Below are 27,216 nucleotides of genomic sequence, written 5' to 3'. Positions count from 1 at the left end.
AAGAAAAAACAACGAAACGCGATTTTCAGTAGACAATGTTTTTTTTGTGATAACTAGCTAGCTAGCAGAAATATTGTGTTTAGTTTAACTAGTATCATAATAAAGTAGTTAAACATAACTCTTAATAGGTTTTATATATCTGTTTACTTTTCGTATCATTTACAAGTATGATATTGTGAATTTACGATCAGATGTTTATTGGGTTACTAACTTTTCTTAAATTTTATGTGTTAATGTTCTATGTTCGGGCGACGAGTTCAGTCTTCTTCAACAGCCATTGCTAGCTAATTTGGGATTGTTTATATGTATATCGATGAGCGGATGTAAAAACCTGTTTCTCACGCATGCTTTACGTACTTGGTTATTAGTAGCCATCGGTCAATACTTTCGCTTAGTGAAGAGGTAGGTCCCAGCAGAGGTGGTTAGGACCCGCAAGACTCCCTTAAAAGGAGACGTCTGCGCAGTTGAACACGCAAGACTCCTTAAACGGACGTCTGCGCAGTTGAACCCGCAGACTTCACCATAGGGACGTCTGCACCGCGACCTACCAAACCCGCAGGACCCACCACGCTCAGAGTTGTGACGACCTCACATGCGGTACGCAAGCTGGTCTCGCAGGAAATGCCTCCCTATGGTTTCCAAGTATCCGCCTGTTCCCGCAGGTACGGATACCCGCCATTAGGGACTGGCCACCCGCGCAGCATGGCTACACGCATAAGGCTCAAACTCGTAATAATTCAGTAGTCACCTGAAGAAGGAATGAGCAAAGCCGGGAGCATTCCCGCATAAAGGCGGGAGGGGGAAAACTCCCGCCTAAATGAGCCAGTCCGTATAATAATGGAGGATCTTTTGTGTGATACCTGAAGAGGTATGGACAAAAGATCTGACCAACGATACGACAGCTCACTGACAGCAGCATGGCAGACAACACGCCACAGCACTGTGACCAATAGCCGCCTCCTGCTCACCAACTCCTGCCATACCACGTGCCTAGCCTGTAGTTGGTGGAAAAGGAAAAGTGAACAGCACGCCTGGTCACTGTCGGCCGCTGCCTATCCACCAATTACCAGCAGAGCACGTGTGTAGGCCACAGTTGGCAGAGTAGTAGGCCGGCTAAACCTCCTTGGAAACCCACCTTCGGCTATAAAAGACATCAAATGGTATTATCATTTCATCATCTAATATCTTGTATAATTTACCTGATAACTGCTCTAGTATTCTTAATATACTTTTATATTCAAAGAGTAATATAGACTGATTCTCACGCCGGAGGGTGGTCACAAGAAGGAACCCCCCCCCCTTTCTTAGTGACGAGCTCACGGTGTCTGTTTTGCAGGTTATCTGAAGAACCATCTTGCCGGAATTAACCCCTCGTGGGAAACGTCTATCTAACCCTCAGGTTACTCGTAATCTGTCGGGGTTCGACTGGTGTTTCATCATTGGCGCCATCCGTGCATAAAGCTAGAACTTTATTTTTCTCCAGTTTTTTCAAAATTTCTGGAAAGATGGTTAAGGATACTCCGGTCCCAAAACCGAGTAACCAAGTGACTCCGGTAATTACGACCCCAGCTATAAGGGGGAATACCGAGTACACAAACTTTACGAACACTACCCCAGCTACCCAAGCCGGGGCAAGTGAAGTAAATAATCAGACACTGGGATTCACTGATACCCAGTTAGAAAATCAACAGACGAGGCTCCCATGCCAAACACTCGATGAGGTTAAAGCGTGGGCCGAAGCACGTCAAAGAGAGTTCCAAGCTGAGTTGGACGAACGTTTACGTTCACTCCAACAATTGGAAGAATTCGAATACGACGATGATTCGGAGGAATCCAAGGAAGACGCGAACCCTCGCCATAGGGCGAAAGGGAAGCGTAAAGAAACGGATTCCCAACCGAGAAGGCGTTTTGGAGAAGCATTCAGTCCAATAAACGTGGGCAACAGCCCACGGGACTTCTCCAAAACATTCACGCCAACTGCGGCAAGGGCGGGAACGTCCAAATTCGCAAGGGACATTGCGGAAGCAATCTCCCCAAGAAGTGCCAAACAAATGTCCAACATAGGCACGTACGATGGTATATCTGACCCTGACGATCACTTGAACAGATTCATCGCGGGGGCGACCGTCAGTAACTGGACGGAACCCACGTGGTGTTATATGTTCCAAATGACGCTGGTCGGGGCAGCTAGAGCGTGGTTCGACCGTCTGCCGGTCCACCACATCTACGATTGGGCAGACTTCCAACAGAAGTTCAGCCAACACTTTAGTCAGCAAAGAAAGTACACTGAGGAGCAGTGGACAATCCTCAAGTGCGTCCGAGAGGAGGAAGAATCTTTGCCTGACTTCATCACTCGCTTCAACTCGAAGAAGCTAAGCCTGGGCAACGTTAGCGAAGATCTCGTTCGCGCCGCCTTCATCCAGGGCGCAAACGACCCGGAACTCATCCGCACCCTGACGGGCAAAGATGGCATGCCATCCACATGGGATGCCATCATGACCACAGCTAAACGCTTTGCGGAAACTGAGAGGCAACTGGGCAGAGATCTTCCGCAGAGCACGAACCTCTACACCCAGAAGACGAGGGAAAACAACGTCCTTACCGCCCGATTGAACAAAAAACGGAAGCTGGGCATTTGGCAGTCAAGGGTAAACTTTGACACCCCGTCCGGCTTCCAACATCGGTTGGGCGGAAGAGATAACGTGAAACCGGAGAAGAAATCCAGGTGGACGCCACTCACAAAGAGTGTGTCCGAGATATTCGCCATGAGGAGCTCCCGTGGCCGAAGGCTCCATACATCCGACATCGCCACAATGCTGACCGGAGAAAGTATTGTGATTTTCACAAAACCAAAGGTCACAACACTGAAGAATGCTTAGACGTAAAGGACTTGGTCGAAGCATTTGTCAAGGATGGGACACTCGCGCACCTTGTGGCGAAGTGAGTGTCGAGCAGGCTGACGCGTGAACCCCAGCTGGGGAAACGCACGAATAAAATCGCAGCTTCAACGGAGACTACATACTGCGTAAACAACGAGATCCCGAACAAGATACATGTCGGCTCGATGGTGCTCCCATCCAAGCCACGCCTAATGGGAGCTCAATTATACAGTTTATGTAGATCAATTCCAAATTTGTAAAGAAAAGGCCTAGAGCCACTTCTAATGGAAACGATTCTCCTTCAAATTGAAGCTGATGATTTTACATTTATATTTTATGAACTTTGCACATGGAGATGCCGGTATCCGCCGCATCAAGTGAAGAATCGTTGCGCAGGGAAGGCGGCAAAACCCGCACAAACCCAAAAGCATCAAACCTTCACGCAGGTCAGTTAAAGGGGAAAGGTTCAGCCATCCCACTATGTGAAAGTGCCGGTATATCCGCATGAATCCTGGTAGAGGAAGCTGAACACTAACCTATTAACAACCACGCGTTGAACGGTCGATTCGAACACTAATGCCGGTAGTCATCGCATCAAGTAAAGAGTCGTTGCGTGGGGAAGGCGGCAAAACCCGCATAAACCCAAAAAACGACAGGACCTTCACGCAGGTTAGTTAAAGGGGAAAAATTCAGCCATCCCACTATGTGAAAGTGCCGGTATATCCGCATGAATCCTGGTAGAGGAAGCTGAACACTAACCTATTAACAACCACGCGTTGAACGGTCGATTCGAACACTAATGCCGGTATTCACCGCATCAAGTGAAGAATCGTTGCGTGGGGAAGGCGGCAAAACCCGCATAAACCCAGAAAATGACAAGACCTTCACGCAGGACAGTTAAAGGGGAAGAGTTCAGCCATCCCACTATGTGAAAGTGCCGGTATACCCGCACGAATCCTGGTAGCGGAAGCTGAACACTAACTCATTAAACAACCGCGCGTCGAACGGTTAAAAGTCATTCTGAAAGGATAAGGAAAAACCTACGCGCAGGTCAGACATAGGTAAAGTTTAGCCATCCTACCAAGTGAAAGTGCCAAACCTATACACTCACAAAGGGGGAAGCAAAACTTCAACCTGCTGTCAACCACATTCAAGGTTAACTTATTCTAAACACTTGGGAAATCGCTAATTTAAACTAAGTATGCAAGTCATGTAAGGTTTATAAAGCAATGAACCCAAAGGAAATAACAGTCTTATCCGCAAAAAGATTTGTATTTCACAAAAGATATATTACAAGAATGGCCGGGTAACTACCCGCCTACAAAACAAAATCTATAGTCTATCCTAGCAGCGGGAAGGGATCTTCAGAATCAAGCTTCAGGACCACTTCCACTTGGACCCGCCCCATCAGTAGAGCGTGGCGGTTCAAGGAAAGCCTTGAGGATAGCAAGTCCATCATCAGCAGCAGCGACTTCCTTCACCTTCTCCACCACCGGATGCGGGAAGGCGGCATATTGGTTCACCGCTTGGTCATATGCGGCTTCGGTGTCCACATCGAACAAAGGGAAGTTGGAAGGCGGGACGCCTTTCTCAACGAACCCTAGACCAAGCAGGAAGCCGGCCTTTTCCCCATCCTCATGAGAAGCGTTGAGGGCTGCGCTCATGGCATCATCGTAAGTAGTCTCTGAGAAGACCCGATGCACAACCTACAAAGAAAATACAAGTGTCAAAAACCTTTTCTATGTACAAAGGAAAGCGTGAAGACGTAAAGCTAAACATACCTGAGACAACGCTTCTCGAAGAAGCCATTCCTTGGCAACCAGAGCTTCTTGGAGGGCGGCTTGAGCTTGGGTGCGGGCGCGTTCGGCTTCGCTTTTGTTAAGGTTGGCAAGTAGCACTTCCTTTGCAGCAGCCTCTTCAACGCCCTTAAGCTTCCGCTCGGTGTGGTCAAGCACGCCCCTCTGGTCCAGGATCTCTTGGAGCTTCTTGGCATCTTCCATCGCCAAGGCATCATGAGCACGTTGGAGAGCCTCTAATTTGGCCTTGAGCTCCTCGTTCTCCACGCGTAAAGGCTCAGCAACGGCTTCAGCCTTGGTGGCCCTCTCGGTTGCGTTCCTCGCAGTCTCCTTAGCCAGCCGAAGCTGTTCGTTAACAGCTTGGGCAGCCTTGGAGCGGGCCTCGAGTCGCGCTTGAACCTCAACCTCGAGGGCCTTGAAGGCCTTCTCCTTCTCCGCAGCAGCTGCGGCCAACTGTTGGTTCTCCTCCCGAAGAGCCCGCGCTTGAGATACTTCCTTGGCGCGAGCTGCTTTCAACTTGTCGTTTTCACGACAAAGCAGCTCGACGCGCGGCTGCATCCGGGCCTGGAGAACCCGAAGCTCATTGGTTAGCCTACCCTCCTGGTAGCTAGCCATGGCTTCCCCCAACGCACCATGGGGAGCAGCGTGGCGAGCCCATTCCACGCACTCCACAGGGGTACGAAGGGTTGTTCCTCGGCGGATGTTCCATCGCGGAACATACACTTCATTGGAATCCGACACTGCAAAAGAAACAAAGCAGTTAGGAAAAGATGAAGAAAAATATGAAGGCCAAAAGAACCCTACGCACCTGTAGGGTCGATCACAGGCCGATAGCCACCGAACCCATTGCCTGAACCTAAGGGAAATCCATCCAAAAGGTCGGGCAGATGGGAAGGTGACAAAGATTGGCGAGAAGCCTTCCGCGTACCTGATGGGCCGGCCGTCGTTGCCGGTGGCGGAGGAATAGTAGCGGCCGCCGTGGTCGCCACCGCGGTTGCCGCCGCAGAATCCGTAGCAATCGTAACCGCCGGCTCGGTGAAAGATGCTGTAAAAATCGCACTTACCACCGGCGGTGACGTCATCTCAGCTGGAACAGTCGGCTCAAGGGAGTGAGCAACTGATCCAGCGGAAGCAGGCGCAGGCGCCTGGGTCGTCGCCTCAGGTAGGCTGACCGAGCCTACCGTCATCGGCGGAGGGGTACTCCTCTGCGCTCCACCCTGGAATGCGTCAACATCCACGCCTACACAAGAAGATAAGTGTTTCAATAAATTTATAAAGTGATAAATCTACAAAGATAAGGACGTTTGTACTTACGGGTTTTCTTGAGCCTGAACGTACGGACGGGCGGGGACGAGCCCGATGGAGCCGGTCTCTTGATGTCGGTCACCGTCGTCGTCGTTGGTTCTCCGGAGGTAACAGTCGTAGCCTCCGGAGCACTGGTCTTCTCACCACCGGGGTTCCCCGCCACCTCTTCACTATCTGACTCGGTGTCAGATAGAAGCACCGGATCAGCTGTGGAGGCCACCTTCTCCTTCCCTTTCCCGCCAGCAGCCCTCTTCTTCCGCACCAACGGAGGACCATCTGCGGATTCCTCAGAAGAAGACAGGATGTCAGGAATTCCAGCAGCTGGTACAGCATTGAGGGGTGGAGGATAGAATAACGCCTTACCTGGCCGCCGGTGGCTCAGGATCTCGTGGCCCAGCGGGTAGACCTCCACAAACCGATCCGCCGTTTGTTCCAGGATGGGCAACTCGTTCTCGTCTAGAGCACGAGTACCCATCCGCGCGGGACCGTCAGCTTCCCGCGGGTACAGGAGCGACTGCAAATCGTTCCCCTCTGAAAGAAAAGAAACAGTTAGAAGACAGACTCGTATCAGCAAGAAAAACAAGACATACCATAAGGAGTAGAGTTCAAACCGTATTCGAGAAGGATGGGAACCTGAGACGCCTCCTTCCATACCCGGCTCATCCCCAGCATCACCATCCCGGACTCCGCAAACCGGTAAACCGGAGATTGGACCCGGGATATCTTCGCGAACCATTCCGCCTCCTGGTAGTTGGTGGCGTGAAGGCTCGGAATTGCTTGGCCATTTTTAAACTTCATGGCAATGGGGATGGCGCGGGCAGAAATGTAGAAGAACTCCCGCTTCCACGATCGGAGACTGCGCTCGGTCGCGCAAATCTTCAAACCCTTGATCCGGGTTGTCAGGGTGTACCACCCCTGGATGCACCTCCAAGTATAGAAGGTCATCAGGCGGTCCACATAGGGCTCAATGCCCAGAATCCGGCACACCCACTCGAAGTGCCGAATCTTGGCAATCGCCATCGGATGCACCTCGGTCAGGTGCACACCGTGCCTCTCCAGGACACGGTACACAAACTTTGTCAATGGGAACCTAAGGTTCCCATAAACAAAGAATGCAGCATATACCCCGATCTTGCCGCTGGGGGCATCGTACACAGTCTGCTGGGGTTCAGGAAACTCAGGCTCAAGAGACTCAAGCATGAATTTCCTGACGACGTACTGGTACAGATCGACAGGTAGAGCACACTGGCACTCGCCAGCAGTACTCCTATCGTCGGCTACAGCTTCAGCATCATGGGAAGACATATTGCAGAGGAAGAAGAAACGATTTCGGAGGAATGCTCAACTGAATAAGGGAGTATTCACCAGAAATCGTCTTAGAGATGAAGAGAAGAAGTGAAGGTGTGAATTACAAAGGACCTTCCTCCCCTTTATATAGTGATCGCAATTAATGCGATGAATTTAATGCGGAGGAGAGAGAAATTGAAGGTGCAATGAAACCGTGACATGTGGCACCAGGCAAGCTGGCAACAGCTGTTGAAAGGACGAGTGACATTAATTTGGCGGCCACGCGCCCGAAAAAACGCGCCCACGCGCCGTAAAAAGCGTCTGGAATGACCATATAATGTCACGTCGCCATAACTGCCAGCACGTCTTGACACAGTCAGAAGAAACTGTCGCACGACGACTGTTCTTATCCTTTCACCAACTTTTCAAATTTCAAAGATTCAAAAAGATTCGAAAAGTAAGCGGGAAAAACCCCTTACCCTGGCTATCCAGTTGACCGTAAGTCGGGTGCGGGTACAATGTTAAGGCAAAACCCTTCACATACCTAGCACCCGCAGGGAACAGAGGCCAAGAAAACCCAACTATGAAGTCGGGTGCGGGTACAGTGTTAAGGCAAAACCCTTCACATACCTAGCACCCGCAGGGAACGGAAACCGAAAAAACCAAACTATGAAGTCGGGTGCGGGTACAGTGTTAAGGCAAAAACCTTCACATACCTAACACCCGCAGGGAACGGAAACCGGAAAAACCCAATTATGAAGCCGGGTGCGGGTACAGTTTAAAGGCAAAACCCTTCACATACCTAGCACCCGCAGGGAAAGGAAACCGGAAAAACCCAATTATGAAGCCGGGTGCGGGTACAGTGTTAAGGCAAAACCCTTCACATACCTAGCACCCGCAGGGAACGGAAACCGGAAAAACCCAATTATGAGGCCGGGTGCGGGTACAGTGTTAAGGCAAAACCCTTCACATACCTAGCACCCGCAGGGAACGGAAACCGGAAAAACCCGACTATGAAGCCGGGTGCGGGTACAGTGTTAAGGCAAAACCCTTCACATACCTAGCACCCACAGGGAAGTGAAGCCGAGAAAATCTTGGCATTCCACCCAACTACAAAACGGGCACAGGTACAGTGTTAAGGCAAAACCCTCCACATACCTAACACCCGTAAAAAGTCAGACCTCGGCACCCAATTGTAAGTCGGGCGCGGGTACAGTGTTAAGGCAAAACCCTTCACATACCTAGCGCCCGCAGGGGATTAAACGCCAGGAACACCTTGGCAACCATAAGTCAAGTGCGGGTACAGTGTTAAGGCAAAACCCTTCACGCACCTAGCCCTGCAGGGATTTAACGCCAGGGATACCTTGGGAGTAAAGTAACTAATAAGACGAAGTGCGGGTACAGCGTCAAGGCAAAACCCTTCGCATACCGAGCACTCCATGGGAATTGAAACCAGGAAAGATCCTCTGGGCCATGCTTGCAGAAACGGGATTAACATCCCCGCATAGCGGGAACGTCAAGAACTAGATTGTTGGAAACTTCAGGATGGAATTGGTGGTTATAACATGATTGATCACTATGTTCAAAACCACCAAGACCTCATGGAGAATCTACACAAAAGGTTCTAAACGCTCCTGACATGCGGGGAGGTTACAGACCTATCCGCATCATCCCAGAGATCAAGCAGAAATTGGGAAATTCTGCGTGACATTGGGAAACCCGTGGGTAAGACTTCCCGCGGAAAACCCATAAAACTAAACCCTTTTCAAAAACCCCTTGCTTAAGTCCAAAAGTTCACCTCACTTTATTAAACATTCATGAGAAGAACATTGGACTGGGGGGACTTGAAGAGGTAGGTCCCAGCAGAGGTGGTTAGGACCCGCAAGACTCCCTTAAAAGGAGACGTCTGCGCAGTTGAACACGCAAGACTCCTTAAACGGACGTCTGCGCAGTTGAACCCGCAGACTTCACCATAGGGACGTCTGCGCCGCGACCTACCAAACCCGCAGGACCCACCACGCTCAAAGTTGTGACGACCTCACATGCGGTACGCAAGCTGGTCTCGCAGGAAATGCCTCCCTATGGTTTCCAAGTATCCTCCTGTTCCCGCAGGTACGGATACCCGCCATTAGGGACTGGCCACCCGCGCAGCATGGCTACACGCATAAGGCTCAAACTCGAATAATTCAGTAGTCACCTGAAGAAGGAATGAGCAAAGCCGGGAGCATTCCCGCATAAAGGCGGGAGGGGGAAAACTCCCGCCTAAATGAGCCAGTCCGTATAATAATGGAGGATCTTTTGTGTGATACCTGACGAGGTATGGACAAAAGATCTGACCAACGATACGACAGCTCACTAACAGCAGCATGGCAGACAACACGCCACAGCACTGTGACCAATAGCCGCCGCCTGCTCACCAACTCCTGCCATACCACGTGCCTAGCCTGTAGTTGGTGGAAAAGGAAAAGTGAACAGCACGCCTGGTCACTGTCAGCCGCTGCCTATCCACCAATTACCAGCAGAGCACGTGTGTAGGCCACAGTTGGCAGAGTAGTAGGCCGGCTAAACCTCCTTGGAAACCCACCTTCGGCTATAAAAGACATCAAATGGTATTATCATTTCATCATCTAATATCTTGTATAATTTACCTGATAACTGCTCTAGTATTCTTAATATACTTTTATATTCAAAGAGTAATATAGACTGATTCTCACGCCGGAGGGTGGTCACAAGGAGGAACCCCCCCCCCCCCTTTCTTAGTGACGAGCTCACGGTGTCTGTTTTGCAGGTTATCTGAAGAACCATCTTGCCGGAATTAACCCCTCGTGGGAAACGTCTATCTAACCCTCAGGTTACTCGTAATCTGTCGGGGTTCGATTGGTGTTTCTTCACTTAGCTTTGTAGGGGACGTGTCCAGCTTAAGCGTTTGACATCTTCATCGGCTAGCTATATATGATGATGGTTTGTATTTGATCCACACAATATAAAATTTAGTTTTTTTATTCTTTTTAAAATGACACTATGGCACGACCCAATCCAATCCGATCTTAACGAATAAAAAAAAACTGCTATATAGAGGCACAATATGACTTTTAGCATAATCAATTTTATTCTTTTCAATTGAATCTTTGTTGACACCATAATCATGTAAAATCAAGCATTAGTGAATGCTAATGAAACATGGCTCAAGAATCTGGTCCCACACTCCCATTTACCTAAAACATGGAAACTTCAAAAGCCATCCAAAAGAGATTTATATTTATGTTTTTAACGGTAAACATACATAGAAGACCTTAAATTTTGTCTCGAATCGAAATATGGTTAGAATTCTTGTTAGGAACAAAGAGTCGAATCACCTTGACCCACAACTTTCTTCATTACCGAAATAGGTATAAAATTCTAGCGCTGTACCTGTCAACCTAATGTCCTGATGTGCATGCTAAAAGTCAAATTTCGTTTTGTTTTAACCAAACCATAAACAAAATTTCCGTTAATAAGAAAATGTTAGTCGATCGGTTTCGATTGATCATGGACTCGGTTTTGCTTATGCCATATGGGATAGCCAAGTACTTGCACAGTTGCATCAGTTTCTTTCATTTTACCCAAATTGTATTTTACTGCTTTGTAAACACATCCTTGCAGCTGTTGAAGGAAGCAACCTGAAATTTTCATCAATATACACAAATACATAAATTTTATAAGGAACTCTATTGTATGACTACCTCCATCTAGTCGATTATTTTTGTATCAAGATAAACTAAAATAGTATGCTCATTTATGTTTTTAGACTTTAATGCTAGTTTAGAATATGAGTAGATGGTAACATTGATAATCTGATTATTTGTTTTATTTTGTTATTAATAGTGTTATAGGCGAACTTGGAGGTGGGCAAAATACTAAGTTCCGGATCTGATGTTGTACCCATGCTAGAACCGGTTCCATCTCTACCCCGTCAAAACCCGGACCAAAACATCAAAAACTTAATGTGATAAAATCACTTTCCCTTTTTATTCAAAAGCTTTGTTACATCCAAGGTAACATTAATATTATTGGATCAATAACATAAAATGAGGAAATTAAGTACAAAATTGCTGCCAAGAGCTTATGAGATTTTTTTTTTCCTAACGTGTGTGTATTAGCTTATAAAAATTAATACACAATGAATACTTTACATTTCAAAATTATATTGTTATCCTTCAATTACTTACACTGGCATTTGGTGTGATTGATCCACTGCTAGTACTATACCATTTAGCCGTCACCGAGATCGGCGACGATGCAATCCGTCCTTTCAACAACTCCACACCTTCGTTTTCCGGCGTAGGCGGCGGCAGTTTTGACTCCGCAATGGTCAACTCTGCAATATCATCACTCTCCTCAACTCGAATCGCCTTTAAGACGTCTAATACCTCATTCATGGCAGGCCTTGTTTCTGAGTCGAATTGCAAACACCGAAACGCCAATTCTGCTACCTGTTGGATCATCTTCTCGGTATCCTGGTCGGATGCTAGAAATGGGTCGATGAGCTCATCAAGAGCACATCTTTGTATCATGTTTATAGCCATGTTAGCTAGAACAATTTCATCTCTAGACCTACTAATGTCAAGAGCCGGTTTTGTCGAAATCAACTCGATTAAAACAACTCCAAAACTATAGACATCACTTTTATCTGTTAACTGATAAGATTGATAATACTCTGGGTCCACATAACCCGGGGTGCCTTGGGGTGCGGTCGAGACATGTGTTACATCATTTGGTAACAACCTTGATAAACCGAAATCCGCTACTTTGACACAATAATTGTTATCAAGAAGTATATTATTCGTTTTCACGTCTCGGTGTATGATTTCTGAAGCGTGAAGGTATACTAACGCGTTGGCGGTTTCAATGGCGATTTTCATACGTGTTTGCCATGTCAGCGGGCTATCCTTTGCTCGGTCACCGTGGAGGTGGTCTGCCACCGTCCCGTTTGGGATGTACTCGTAGACCAAAAGGAGCTCACGGCTCCGACGCGAGGTGCAACCGTAGAGTGACACGAGGTTTTTATGGCGTAAACGAGTGAGGATTTCAACCTCATTCATGAACTGTTGGACGCGTTTGTAATTGTGCTCGTAAAGGCGTTTCACTGCGACTTCTCGACCGTCACGAAGTTTACCTAGTGAAAACAACAATAAACAAAACATGAGTTAATTCTACATTTGGTAAGTACTAAGTTTAAACATGATATGGTTACCATAATAAACGGTCCCGAAGCCTCCATCTCCTAATTCTCTGGAAGAATCGAAATGATTAGTTGCGTCTTGAAGTTCATCGTATGAGAAAACCGACACACCGAAGTAGACACTAGTATCTTCGAGTTCTCGTGATTTATCAGCATATGTAACAAACTTGCGTTTGTACGCACGAATTCTAAAAAATATGGCGGCAGCGAGTGCAAAGATGATTGCGCATCCTATCGCAACTAAAAGAACATTCCAGAAAACAGTTAGTGAAACGAACAAGTGTTCACACGTCACACGTTTATTCTTTTTATGTGTGAGTTCAATATAAAAAGGGTGAGAAACATTTCCCACCCTTTACACAAGGGATGAGAATATAAGAATGTTTCACACGACAGTATTACCTAAGATGATTAACAGTCTACGCTTTGCTTTTCCTGCAAAACGAAAAGACGAAAACTATTACTTCTTGATGATTTAGAATTTTGAAGGTCAAACAAAAGAGAGTTGAAAAAAATGATCTTTATGTCAATTCACTAGTTTGGAACTTTGGATGCAACTAAGTCAAAGTCAAAGTCAAAATAGAAAACTCCATCATGTGTATTTAACCATAAGCAGCAATATTCTTGTACCAAATTGGACCAAAGAAAGCAGCCATTCATTGTACAACCTACAACTACTCTTGAGCCACTTGGTGGTATTCACATAATTAAAGTCAAATTCCAAAAAGCCAACTCGAGTTGAATAATGCAAGTATTGTTATGTTTCGAGCCTAGGTTGGTCCCGCTTGACTCCACTCGTTAAACAATAACTTGCTAAAGATCATTTGGTTTTCAAATGGTTAAATTTGTTAAAAACAACAAATTTGAGGATCAGGTGTTATGGTGCTGAAATAACCCATGTCATACTTTCAGGAAAAGCTCGAACAGCCAATTTGACAGTGAAAACATTAAAAAAAATCCAATGTATTGCTTTGATTAAGATATTTAGAATGTATTTTTTTAAATAAAAACTACTTCACATAAGAGTACCCATATATATAATATATCCCATCACATCACTCACCACTCATTAATACTTTCCTTATTTTATATTTATTTATATCTCAATTAATAATTCCTAACAAGACAAGAAGCCTCCTTAAAAAGATTTAAAAAGAATTTGTCTTTTGGTAAATTGAGTTCGGGTGCAAAAAGTTGACCCATCTAACCAGCCATATTTGGTCAACCAACCCTCATGTGATATTCCCTCAAGGTTTCCAGTTTCACCGTTCACGGCCTCTTTTTAGCTGGTTAGTTCTCTGTCGAACTGCTAACTACGGTTTAGAAAACGCTAAACCTAACCAATTTTATGGTTTACTAGTTCAATTAGTTAAACCCGAATTAACGACTTTTTTTAAAAAACGTTTTCGTTATATTAAAAATGTTAAATAGTAAAAGGTGATAATTAATTATTATTTAATTTAATGGATAATGGATATGCGTAACTACATATTCTTAAATTAGGGCGAAGAAAAAACAGTAAATAAAACCGATTCAGTTTACACGACCACTTTCAAGTTCAAAACCGTCACTCTTACCACTAAACTGACCATGGAATGTCTCGAAATGACTGTACCCACCGCTAGAAGTGCACAAACCGGTTTAAAACTCAAAATCGGTTTGGGTTAAAACAGGTTCGGTTTGATCAACAAAAGTCAAAACCGGTTTATGATCGGTTTCGGTTCGGGTTTTGATTGGTTTAGGTTCGGGTTTCGACCGGTTTTTGCCCGGTTTCGGTTCGGTTAACCGGTTTTGATGGAGAAAATTGCAAACCGGTCCGAACCCACAGTTTCAATCAGCTGCAAATCGGTTTCTACATAATCAGTTTCAAACCGGTTCGGTTTTCGGATCATTTTAGTTAACCAGTTTATTTGGCCACCTCTACCCACCACCCAACTTGTTTTAACGATTTAAAAAGTAAAAGAACATACAAGTGCTAAGCAATAGTGTACACTGTACAAGCAACTAATGCACTGAACACAACTTCTTACCGCCGGTATTGCCACCGCCGGTACTGCTACCGCCGGTACTCCCACCGCCGGTACTGCACCTCACTCTATGCGGCCGGTCTTGACAAAAACAAACAAACCGGTACGCCGTCGTATTAAACCCACACTTTCCACCACTCACCTCACACTCACCACAATCCGCCGCACGCCACGTCATCCAAAACCCTAACTCCACCACCTTCGTATAATTCCCGCCGTCCACCACCACTCCGTCAGCCGCTTCCACCGGCGCCTCCACAACCTCACCACAACCACCACCACTCATATTCCAATCAGTCTCACTCATAACAAACTTATTATTATTATTATTATTATTATTATCGCATAACCTAATTCTATACTTATCCAAAGCCCTAGCTACCTTATCCGTACAATTAGATACAAAGACGAGCTTCGTAGTGGTGGATTCGTCAACTGCGAACCGGACCGGACCAAGCGTGAGATTCCGGAGCTTTGAGTGGCAGAATTGAGTCGAGTTAGACGAAACGACGGCGTTTTGGAGTTTGATTTTGCGTGAACTGGTGTCGATTTGTTTGACGATGAAGTCGGTATCTGATATTCGGAGTATGGAGTGGTGGTTTATGCAGGTTAGGTTGAATCCAGAGTATCCGCAAAACGGATGTTGTAGAGTGTTGATGAAGAATGGGTAGGTGATGTTGACTCCATCTCCACAGTGTTTGGGGGTGCAGGTGTTGAACCATGGGTCTGTACAGGATGAAGGTTTGAAGAGGATGAAGAATAATAAGGAGATTATAAGCGTGTTGAGTTTTTTCATAATATATAATATTATGGTTATGAGATCTGGATGTAGATGATGGAGTGGAAGAGAGTAATATAAAGGAGATGAGCTACGACTATGAAGGTGTGCTTTGCTTTGATTTGATTTGGAAGAAGAATTTGTTGAATGGGACAAATAACAGATTTTTAGCCTTAGGTGTTGAATTCTATAAAAAACAATATTGGTACTAATGATAAAATTATCAAAATAGTCTTAAAATTATTTGTAGAGAGAAGTCTTAAAATAGCCATTTTTTTCTCAAAATTTTTTATAATTTGGACTGTTAAGACGCATTAGGAATAGATAAAAATAAAGACGATATTTTGAAAGAAAGTCAGGTAAAAGACGAGATTTGGGAAAATAATGTCACGCAAGTTCAATTATTTGTAATCTTAGAGCAAAAATTCAGATTTTTTTAAATCTTTTTTATTCAAAAAACCGTCTTGAGAAACTGTTTTTTTTATGTTTCCTACCTTTACCGTCCATATTTTCAAATTCTTGAAAAAATAATTTTTTACAATTATACCCCTTAACCACCTTGAACCACCACCATCACCACCTTGAGCCACCACCATCACCGACGTCGTTGGTCCCACAAACCCTAATCATCAATGGGTGCAGATCCAAACCCAAACCCTCGTGGACTAATCGTCGGTAATTACTGCCACGACGTCTTAATCAAAGACGACGTCGTTCTCGCCTAATCCCTCGGCGGCGCCGTCGCCTTCATCTCCGCCGTACTCGACGGCCTCAACATCCATTCTGATTACATCTCCAAAACCGGCAACGATTTCATCTACACCACCAACACCGTAAACCACCCACCTATTTCATCGCCGGCGTATAAAACCACCGTCTTCCATGCTTATTTTATCTCCTACCCGTCGGGAAGATTGGATCCTCAAACAAGTCGAATGATTGCTCATTGCACAATGACACTATAAAGTTACAATATTTAAACAACTCATTTAAATCCATATCATCATAAATAACACAACAATTGTTCGTACAAAATGCCAAATAGATAGATAAACAAATAACTTGTTCTTTCATTTTCTAATATCCTAAAGCCAAGATGATAAGTTTCTTCAAGTAATCCAATCAAGCTAACATCAAACCTGTAACATTGCATAAAATAGAGTTTGTCAACACAAAAGTTGGTGAGCAATTTTCATAGTTTTGGACAATAAGCATATAGTATGAAATCCACAACTAGTATATCAAAACAATAAATAATAGCAACAATTTAGATAATAAAACTGTCAATAAGAATACATTAACGACAATAATGAAATCGTCAATAAGAATACATTGATGACACCTTTCTATATGGGGATACGATATATACTTGGAATTAACATATGATCATACTTTGATGAGGCTGCCCGCATTAGCATTCAAGAGGCTACCCGCCTTAGCATTCAAGAATTTGCACATAATCATGTAAAGCATATAACACCAAATCGAGCATTTATTTAAGTAAACATATACAATAAGTGTTGTGGTTTAAGACTCAAGTATAAATCATTTGAATTTGAATAAGTATGCAATGTCACCCCCAAAACGAAAGATGGAAAACGGGGGATGAAAAAGTACTCACATTAACAAGTAACTTGAAAGATAATGTCGTGAATAATCGGAGAGATCGGTTTAACGAGCAAGACCTATATTAAACGGGCCTTGTGTTAGTAGGTAGTCTTGGAAAGGTTTAAAATAAAATACATGATAAATAAAGTAAATAAATAAAGTTTAGGATTTAAGATGTAAATATTTGAGAAATTAAATAAACGAGTTTTGTAAAATAAGTTTACTCGAAACCGGGTCTCGGTATTCTATTCATTTTTTTTTCTTTTTTCTTTTACTCAACCTATGTTAAGTAATAATGTGGGTTAAAATGCAATATTGCAAAACCCTTGGTTATAAGAACACCAAAACGAGGTTTAAACGAGTGTTCAGGTTTGTCGGTTCGAGACTTGATAATTGGCCAAGCTCAAAGTTAACTTCCCAAAATAATAAATGTTATGAGATAACTCAATAAAATCAAAATAGACTTAACCAAATATGTAGTTCTATTGTGAAGAACCTTAACGTTCGTTAAACGAGTATACGACTTTATCGGTCCGAACTTGTTATAAGATCAAGTTGGTTACCGACATGCCAAGTATGTTTAGAAATTAACTAAAGTTGATTTAAAATATAATCTTGAAGAAAAATATGAGTTTTGGTGGCTAAAAACACACTTGTGTGTCTTAAGCGAGTGAACTCGGTTTAGTTCGGTTTTTGGTTCGGTCCTTGACTCGGAATAAGACCGAGGATGGTTACCACATACCCAATTACCATGGAACTTGTAAAATAACTTATAAATAATAATACTCAAGTTTTACATTCAAAAAGTTAACAATAAAGCTTTTAAACAAAAGTTCGGTTGTTGGTTCGGTTCTCAACTCGGGGTGAAATCGAGGCTAGTCACCACATACCCAATATCATGGAACTTGACAAATATGAACAATAAACTAAAATGTGCAGAAGTTAAGCAAGTATAACAAGTTATATGGTTAGATTTGTTAAATATATAAACAAGGACTACAAAGTCCTCCATGTAACCTTGCCTTACTAGCCCGACATTTCAACCGGCCGAGACCGGAGAAATGAAAGACCGAAGGTAAACAAGGAGTGTATATTATATATATGTTGTAACATCAAGCTTTAAGTATTGAGAAGTTAGATAAAATGAAAGATTAGCTTATGAAGAACAACCTTAGAATTTAAGAATTTGAGAGACAAATGAGGAAATGAGCAAGCACAAATCAAGAAGATGGGTGTGTATATATAGGGTAAGTTGAATGGGTCTTTCATAAAGGGTGTTGCATGAAAATGGGTTGGTTATAGACCCAAGAAAGCACAAACTACAAATGGGTCCTTCAAGTCTCCATTTTGGTAGTTTTAGTCCCTGGAGTTCGTTTTGAGTGTTTTCGGGGCATTTTAAGAACCCAAAATGGTGTTTTTTTTAGATCCACCAACTATAAAACAAATATGTAACATAAAATTCATCATTTTGATAATATCAAAAGGTTCGGGATACAAAACGGGTCGGGTTTACATTAAGAATACAAGTATAAAATAACCCGAAATTGACAAATGTCACAGATTGAGCAGAAGGAGGTAGCCATTAATGGGTTTTGATTTTGTTCATGAAAGAGGTGCCTCTGTTGCAGGTTGAGTGGTGGTGGTTCAAGGTGGTGGTGGTGGTGGTGGTGGTGGTGGTGGTTAAGGGGTATAATTGTAAAAAATATATTTTTCTAAGAATTTGAAAATATGGACGGGAAAAGTAGGAAACATAAAAATACAGTCTCTCAAAACGGGTTTTTTTTAGTAAAAAAGTTTTTGAAAATTTTGAACTTTTGCTCCATGATTACAAATAATTTGGACTTGCACGGCATAATTTCCCCAAATCTCGTCTTTTACCTGACTTTCTTTCAAAATCTCATATTTATTTTTATCTATTCCCAATGCGTCTTGACAGTCCAAATTATAAAAGATTTTGAGAAAAAAATGACTATTTTAAGACTTCTCTCTCTAAAAGAGACTATTTTGAGAATTTTCCCTAATATGTTACAAATATAGGATAAGCAAGTACATTCAAACATTGTGTCACATGACACTAAGACCGTCCGCTATGGGCGTCTTGGGGTGCGGAAGGCGCGACACATCGTCAAGGGGCGTGGAAGGTGGGGGCGCGGAAGGGGGGCTTTACAATGATGGGCATCGTTCTCTCTCCATCTCTCACACACACACATATGTGTTTGTGTGTATTGGGACGTCCAAGGGTTTTAAACCATAGCGGGACGCTATAAAGAAGAGCTCGAAGCCTCGTTTTCTGCATGACGATGACGTGGTACTGTGGAAAGGCTTCGATGCCCCCATCATAGAGAACGACCTAATTGGTATTAATCTTTCACCCTTGTCGTTAGCATACCCCCCCCCATTCTCACGTGAGTCTGTTGTAGTGAGTTAGCCGTTAATGCCCCTATCGTTTCCCTCCACTTTCTTTCGCGGCCGCGAGCTAGCTTGCACTACCCCTTTAGCACCCCCCCCCTCCCGACACCTCTCCGTTGTGATGCTCGTGATCAACGTGGCCCACACCACCCACTCGTCCCCCCCCCCCCCCCCCCCCTCCCCATTAAGTGTTAACATTGAGATAAATAATTATATTCAATTATTATTAATATAATTATTAGGTAATAGTTTTGTATTTTACTAAGTAAGCGTTTTGTAATACAGCATACTATGCTTAAAATAAGTTAAGATAAATTACATATCTATGCTTGAAGTTTTGTGGTTGAAGCTTACAAGTTGTGAATTTGGAAGGCAGATGAGTAAAATGAGAAGAAAGAACTTGGAGTGGTATATTAGTCAGAGTGTACGAGCGAGGCGTATAACGTGACTGTTTGATGTCGTAATTAGAGCTTTGCATTGTTGTTTGATCAAATCCACCTTTAAGTTTTGAAGCTCGGATAATGAAGTAGAAATAGTTATGGTACATCAGTTCGCATTGCTCAGTTTCTAACATCAATGTCAACTTGAAACAAAAATGTGGTTAAATAAGGTGTTAAAGATGTTTACCAACTTAGTTGAAACGGAGGCATCAAAATAGTTAAATTGTATTAAATACATTTAACATAATATAACATGTGTCTTGTATGGTCAACTATTTAACTAAGGTGTTACCTTAGTTGTAAGAATGTTTAAACAACTACAATTTGAAGAATTTTGTATGGTTTTGAGAACATTGATAAATACATTTGTTTCCGACAAATTATAAAATTCTGGAGAATTTGAGGTTTGATGGTCTATTCTAACACGACTAGTATTTTTTTGTTGGTACCATGAGAGGCAAAAATAAGATTAAATATTCAAATCATTAGAACAAGTAATTTACCTGAAAATCAAATGCTAAAAAACGAGACTCGAACAAAATAAGATCAGATAATCATGTTGTTACAATTACAAGCATGAAACCCTATTTTTGTGTTATGTTTATAGGTGAAGGACTATTAATGTAATTTAGAAATGCTAGTGAAGATATTGTGAGAACCATTATCTAATATATATTGGGGAAAGGTAATGTACAAATGAAATTAACGTGCTAAACGTAAGAATCAAGTAGAGTAATTATATATGCAAGTAGAGTAATTATGTAATTACATCATAGCTCTACTTGCATATATAATTACTCTACTTGATTCTTACGTTTAGCACGTTAATTTCATTTGTATTTGATCCAAACCCTATATATATAAAGGATTAGTTTGGTGCCGCTAAGTAACCAGTGGGTCACTTGACGGCACCTTACTTGTCCATGGAATTTTGTTTTTTTTTTTGTGTTTTTCGTTTTTGGTACCATATCGAATATAATGGAAGCCATCCGAATGACAATTTTTTTGTTTGTTTTAATTCCGATAACGTAACGGAAGTGACGAAACCGACCGAATTTGCATAAACTTACTGACTCAACGTCCAGGACCGACAACGTTCGGGTTTTATCAACACATGAGTTTGTCGACCGACGTTACCCTTTGGTCCACTCAATTTTTATATTTTTCCCTTTTGTAGCTCCGGTACCATAACAAACGTAGCCAAAACTGACCGAATTCGTGTTCAGTTACTGTCTCAATGCCCGCGAATGACAACGCTTGGATTCTACCATCGCCCGGGTTTACCAACCAAACAAACGTCGTGTTAAATAATTTATTTTTTATATGTTAGTTTGACGAATATATTTTTGGGTTTAACACTAAGGTTTTACCAACGGTATCTATACTATAACGAACATAAACAATAGCGACTGAATTCTCGCGTTGACTTGCCGATGTAACATTCAGGCTTTACCAAGATCTGTTTTAACGTTGAGGTTTTACCAGCTGCCTCGATACAATACTAGTTTAGAGTATAAAAATGAAGAAACTAATCATATCTAGATTAAAATTGTTCATCCTAACACAAAGGAATAAAATGTAAAAACTTATTTAATCTCTTTAAATTAATAATCCATTTTTATAGCCAGCCATCGAAAATCTCCTTTTTGACATTGTACTTGAAAATGGCCTTTGGACCACATGTCTCTTTTGTATATGGGTGTAGTTATGTCAACCGGAAAATAATTGGTCCAGTTGAATCAAAAAGATGTGGCCTTGGTTGTCACCAATTTTGAATATGGGTTCAATAGGGTGGAAGTAAATGGAACAATCATTTTCATTTTATTTATAATTTAAACACGTGTATATTCTTTGAAAATTATCCATAACTCTGTGGTCTATTAGTATAGTGCTTGTTAATCAAAAAAACAAGATAGTAGGCTTAAATTTTTACAATTATAATGCTAGAAATTTTCATGTGAAAAAATTTGTTGTTTATAAAAAAAAACTTTATGATGAAGTTTATGCAATCCTTAATTGGAGGGCGATAAACGAAATGGTATTTAGTAGGAAGCTGGTGCAGTCATGTAGCGTGGTCAGGGAAGTAAAACTTTTGGGCTTCTTGTGGATAATAGATCATAATCAACAGGTTTAGCTTAAGAAAGGCGAAGAGCGGTTAATTTGTAATACTGGGGGTAAAGGAAGTGTAAATCGGGTGCGTATTTTATTTTCTTTTGGGTGGTTTTGTCTTTCGGATAGAGGTGCACCCAAATCGGTTTAAAACTCGAAACCAAGTTTGGTTGAAACCAGTTCGGTTTGGTCAATAAAAGTCAAAACCAGTTTATAATCGGTTTTGGTTCGGGGGTAAACCAGTTTCTTACCATGTTTTGATCGGTTCAGTTCGGGTTTTGTTCGGTTTCGGTTCGGTTTTGACTGGTTTTTGCTCGGTTTTGGCCGGTTTCGGTTCGGTTAACCGGTTTGGAACCGGATTGGTGGAGAAAATTACAAACCGATTCTAAATTTATGGTTTGAATCAGTTTCAAACCGGTTTCTACATACCCATTTCAAAATGGTTCAGTTTCGGTTCGCTTTTCAGATCAGTTTAGTTAACCGGTTTATTTGCCCACCTCTACTTTCAGAGATGTGGCTAGACCCAATTTTTAAGTGATAAATAAAAATTTCTTTGTTGATAACTATAAAAAAAAAAGGCATTTTATGTGGTCATTATTTGGCGGCTTTAAATTCAGCATGATCACAAGTTCCATCTCGTCGACGGGTTGCTTAAATTCAATGAAAGTCGGTGTTGAGTGTTGACCTCCCTCTGGATTATTTTCTCTTTGTTTGATTTAAATTTCTTTTCTTTTTATTATTAGTTATATAAAAATTATTTTCTCTATTTAAAAAAAATAAATTATAATATTAATCACAATAAATGATTTGTGAAATAAAAGAAACTATTTAAGTTTGCGTGCAATATTCATATTAAAGCGCGTTCGTTTCATAGAATGAAATGGAATTAGAATTGGAATTTGCATAGGATTTGGAATTTGAAGGAATTGGATTTGGAATCTGAACATTCCAATTGGAATTTGAATGATTTGAAATCCAATTCCATTCTTGATGTGTTCGTTTGACAAAGGGATTGGAATCAATTGTTTTTTTTTAACAAGGATAACGACGAAACATTTTAGTTTTTTTAGATTTTTTGTTTTTTATTTATATTTTACGTTATGATTTTTTTATTATATTTTTTTAAATTTTTTTAGGGGTTTTCTATTAAGATCAAAAACCCCTCAAAAAAATATTCAAAAATAATAATAAACAATTCATAACTCAAAATATAAATCGAAATCAAAAAAAGTAAAAAAAAATATTTTATTCGTTGTTCTCGTTAAAAAAAATAAAAATAAATAAAACTCGAGAAAATATTCCAACGAATTCACTTGAAATCCTCTACATATTGAAAGGATTTAGAATCCCTTGATTTAAAGGAATTTGAAGGAATTGGATATCAATTCCAATTCCTTGACAACCGAACGCATCAAAAGGAAATTAAGAATCCAATTCCAACGAAACGAACACACCATGTCATGGTATTTTAATTCCTATTCCTTTAAATTCTCACGAATTCTGTGAAACGAACGCGTCCTAAGAGTTTGGACTGAGACTTCGATTCACCATGTTATTGGTTTGTACCAGTAATAAGTAGAGGTGTTCAAAAAAACCGGTTATAGAACCGGTTTGGTCGGTTTAACCGAAAACCGGTTAATAGAAAAACCGGTTATTAAAAAACCGGTTAGACCGGTTATTGAACCGCCGGTTAGTACTTCGGTTACTCATTCGTGGACAAAAACCGGTTATTGAACCGGTTAGTAAAAAAACCGGTTAAATTTAAAAACCGGTTATTAAAAAACCGGTTAACCGGTTAACGGTCAAAAACCGGTTAACCTAACCAACCGGTTTTTAGGTTAACCGGTTTTTGACCGTTATAAAACGGCCATATGACCGTTTGGGTCCTTTTTTGCCCGTTTTTTCTTGATTTCTAGCCGTTTTTTAAACATTTTACCCCCACAAACAACTATATATAGTTTAGGTTGGGTAGGTTAGCTCACACTCGATTATACAACTCTACTAGCTCTAAACGTTTATTTCATACGCGATTATTTTGTTATCTCACACTCAATTATACCACATTACCACTCCATACGCTCTTATTTCGTAGTCGTTTATTTCATACTCGTACTCGTTTATTTCATACTCGATTATACGCTCTTATTTCCGATCCTCGCCGCCATGGCCAAAGATTTACTAACGGTCCAAGCTTCCACGGTAGCTTCGGAGTCTGCTTTTTCTGTTTCTGGCAGGGTTATATCGATTAGGAGGACTCAACTCACTGCACCAGCTATAGAGATGTCGATTTGCTACAAGGATTACTTGGACTCTTTAGATAGGGCACAACATCAACGCTCACTCGAGGGGGAAATGGAGTATGAAGCGGGCTTGTATGAAGACGAGGTCAATGAAGGACACACTCAACCAATGACCGATGAAGAAGCCGCGTACGACGATTACCTAAGAAATAGCTCGGGATCGGGTAGCGAAGAAAATTAGTTAAAGAAACAGCAAACATGGAGGCAAATCATGAGTAAGAAACAGCAAGTTATTCATGTAATCGTGTCTAAGCATTCTTTTTCCTAATATGTGCTCTTATTTACTTGTTGATTTGGATTTTTCTAATTTAGTTAAAGAAACAGCAAACATGGAGGCAAATCATGAACAAACTGCGATTGGGAACAACAGGAGCATCTGCTAGTTCACGATTTAATGTTTGTATTTTTGAGTTAAATCATGAACAACAGTTCTTGGCAGAGATTTCTTCAGTGTTAATGATTTAATGTTTGTATATTTGAGTTACGAATATGCGATAACGATTTAATGTTTGTATTTTTAATGTAAAAACTATAAATGAAAGTTATGTGTTTTTAATCTTTGGTTTGTTGAAAACACATTCACCAACACACACTCATACTCATCTTCCAAGCAAAGAACCCTAACAACGAAAGCAAAGAATGGCTTCGGTCAGTCCGTTTTGCCTTGTAGTTACCGGTTTGCCTTGTAGTTACCGGTTTGTTTATACTGTGAAAAAATAATGGCCTTCATTAAGTACAAAATATAAAAAACAAATATTCGTATTTGAAACCGCGAAATTTAAAAAAAAAAAAAAAAAAAAAAACCGGTTAATAAAAAAAACCGGTTAATAAAAAAACCGGTTTATTAACCGGTTCTAACCGGTTTCTAAACCGGTCCTAGCCGGTTAGACCGGTTAGGGTTTTGACAGAAAAAAACCGGTTATTAACCGGTCCGGTTATTAACCGAACCGGTTTTTTTCCGGGCCAAAAAAAACCGGTCCGGTTAATAACCGAACCGGTTTTTTTAAAAAAACCGGTTTGTGCACCTCTAGTACTAATAAGCATTGTTAGGAAAGTGTTCAAAACTTTGTAAATATAAAGAATATGTTGCATTATCATCGTGATGACTCCGAAGTCGAACTACTAAATACTACTCAAGTCGTGATACTAGATCCATGGTTTTTGTAACAACATTAACACTGTCCGTGAGACCATGGATGCGCGTGCCATGCTTAATTTATTAGAAAAAGCCATTTTAATGAAATTAAAAGATAAAATAAAATAAATTTAATAATATGAAAGCTTTTAAGAAGATATTAGATGGGAAAAAAGTTAAAGAATGGCATTCAAAAACAACATTTTAGGATGAAAAAATGTATTTGCTTAGTGTGAACATAAAATCAAGTCAATATTAATTACATGTATTCTTCTAAAATTTGATATTCATAGGGGTGATTACACTTTAATCAGGTCAAGATATGAGATGGGAGAAAATTAACAATATTAAACTTGCACCACGAGTTCTAAACTTCTAATCCATATTCTTGTTTTACCCATAAGAAGAGGTAGGCTTTGACACCACTCACCATCTTTGTTTTTCACCCATGAGAAGATGTAGTGACTATTTTAATCAAATTTACATAAATCTTATATTTTGGATGGTGGATGTATACATGTAGCATGAATGTATATTTAATTATTAAAGAATTGGGATTTATGATCCAACAAGTTGTCCTCACAAAAATGCCTTGGTGCATGTGCCTAAGCTTCCTATTATATATATATATATATATATATTGTCTTAGGTAAAATAAAAACAAACTATCTAGTTTCTTTAATACATGTGTGTGGAATAATTTGTGCAAAATAGGCAAAATCTATATAAATAAAAATATTCCTTTAACCGATAGTATAAAAGGTGTATCCGGAAATGGAAACGAAATACTATGTTGGTTGGATAATTGGGTCGGAGACGAGCCACTTATTAGTATAAAGTTCCCTGCTCTCTTCAAGATTGAAAGATTCAAAAGGCTATTCGGGGGAACAACATTTGAGGGGTCATCAATAAATGGTTGGAGATGGACTTGGATAAGAGAACCAATCTAACACTTGCCGTTTATGTAATGCTGCACTTGAATCGGCGGAGCATGTTTTAATATCTTGCTATGTGGCTACGGTCATTTGGCAATTTAATTGGTGTCGAATTCCACCGGCATATGCTTTTGAAGTATGTGATCTCCTTAGGGAACACTCAAACATAAGAGTTGAAGGAGGAAAAAAGATTAAAAGAAGGTTATCCAATCCATCATCCTTACAACATGTTGTTTCTGGAAGGTTATAAATGAAGCTTTATTCGACAACACACGAGTACGGAGTATTGGTGAATATGATTAAGGAAGGTATAAAACGGCTCTAGTTCTTATGGTAAAAAATATGGGTAAAATGGTGGGATTAGAAAGGGACACATGGTGCTCGTTCTCGTTGTGAGACGATATAGTTTGGTGTGGTTGTAATTTGGTGTTTGTTGGGGTATAGCTACTTGCTATTCTCCCTTTTAATAAAATTCTGGCCGTTCAAAAAAAAATCTAGTTTCTTTTACATATGATTACATAGTGGTTAGTGAAAATAACATCTACATACATATATTACTACTGTTCAAAATTAATTATTTGCACTAATGGCTGGTTAATTTTTTTTATTATCAGTCGAAACAATAATTTACTTTGATGACATTATGCTTGATATTTACTATGAACAGTATGATTATTACTACTGTTCAAAATTTTTATCCCTGCTTACACAGTATAGTTAGATGATCACATAAGTAGTAAAGAATTACACAAATAATCCTTATGATATGTCTATATAGCACTTTTGATCCCCAAGTTTCATTTATTACACTCTTGGTCAACATTGTTCACTTGCAGGTCACACACGTTGTCTTTGGTGTTCTTTAAATTTTCAATTTCATGATACTTTACTAAAAAGCATAACCAGAAAGATATACTATCACTCATCATGGAGAGAAATTTATGTATTTGTTAAATAAATAAAAGAAGTAATATGATTGAAGACTTA

General features: G+C 41.1%; 1 protein-coding gene across 1 annotated transcript; it reads right to left on the bottom strand.

The window, feature by feature from the left end:
- Positions 1-11,440: 11,440 nt before the first annotated feature.
- On the bottom strand, positions 11,441-15,311 carry LOC143565923 (LEAF RUST 10 DISEASE-RESISTANCE LOCUS RECEPTOR-LIKE PROTEIN KINASE-like 1.2). The gene is made up of 4 exons (XM_077052757.1): positions 14,567-15,311; positions 12,891-12,923; positions 12,501-12,728; positions 11,441-12,422 (listed from the first exon to the last, which is right to left on the bottom strand). The coding sequence occupies exons 1-4, from the start codon at positions 15,309-15,311 to the stop codon at positions 11,464-11,466; spliced, it is 1,965 nt and encodes a 654-aa protein (XP_076908872.1). The 3' UTR covers positions 11,441-11,463.
- Positions 15,312-27,216: the final 11,905 nt, after the last annotated feature.

The sequence above is a fragment of the Bidens hawaiensis genome, unplaced genomic scaffold (genome assembly GCF_021521415.1).
Source record: "Bidens hawaiensis isolate Kalapana, Puna unplaced genomic scaffold, B.hawaiensis_p1.1 tig00022592_1, whole genome shotgun sequence".
Lineage (NCBI taxonomy): Eukaryota > Viridiplantae > Streptophyta > Magnoliopsida > Asterales > Asteraceae > Bidens > Bidens hawaiensis.
Note: the sequence above shows the minus strand (reverse complement) of the source record. Positions and strands in the feature narration are given on the sequence as shown.

Bases quoted from the DNA above. Each gene is read 5' to 3' on its own strand.
- LOC143565923 (XM_077052757.1), bottom strand. From the start codon at position 15,311: ATGAAAAAACTCAACACGCTTATAATCTCCTTATTATTCTTCATCCTC. The intron at 12,924-14,566 runs GCGGTGGGAGTA...TTCGTTTTGCAG, and splicing joins TAGAGTGAGGTGCAGTACCG to GAAAAGCAAAGCGTAGACTG. The intron at 12,729-12,890 runs GTAATACTGTCG...ATGTTCTTTTAG, and splicing joins TAGACTGTTAATCATCTTAG to TTGCGATAGGATGCGCAATC.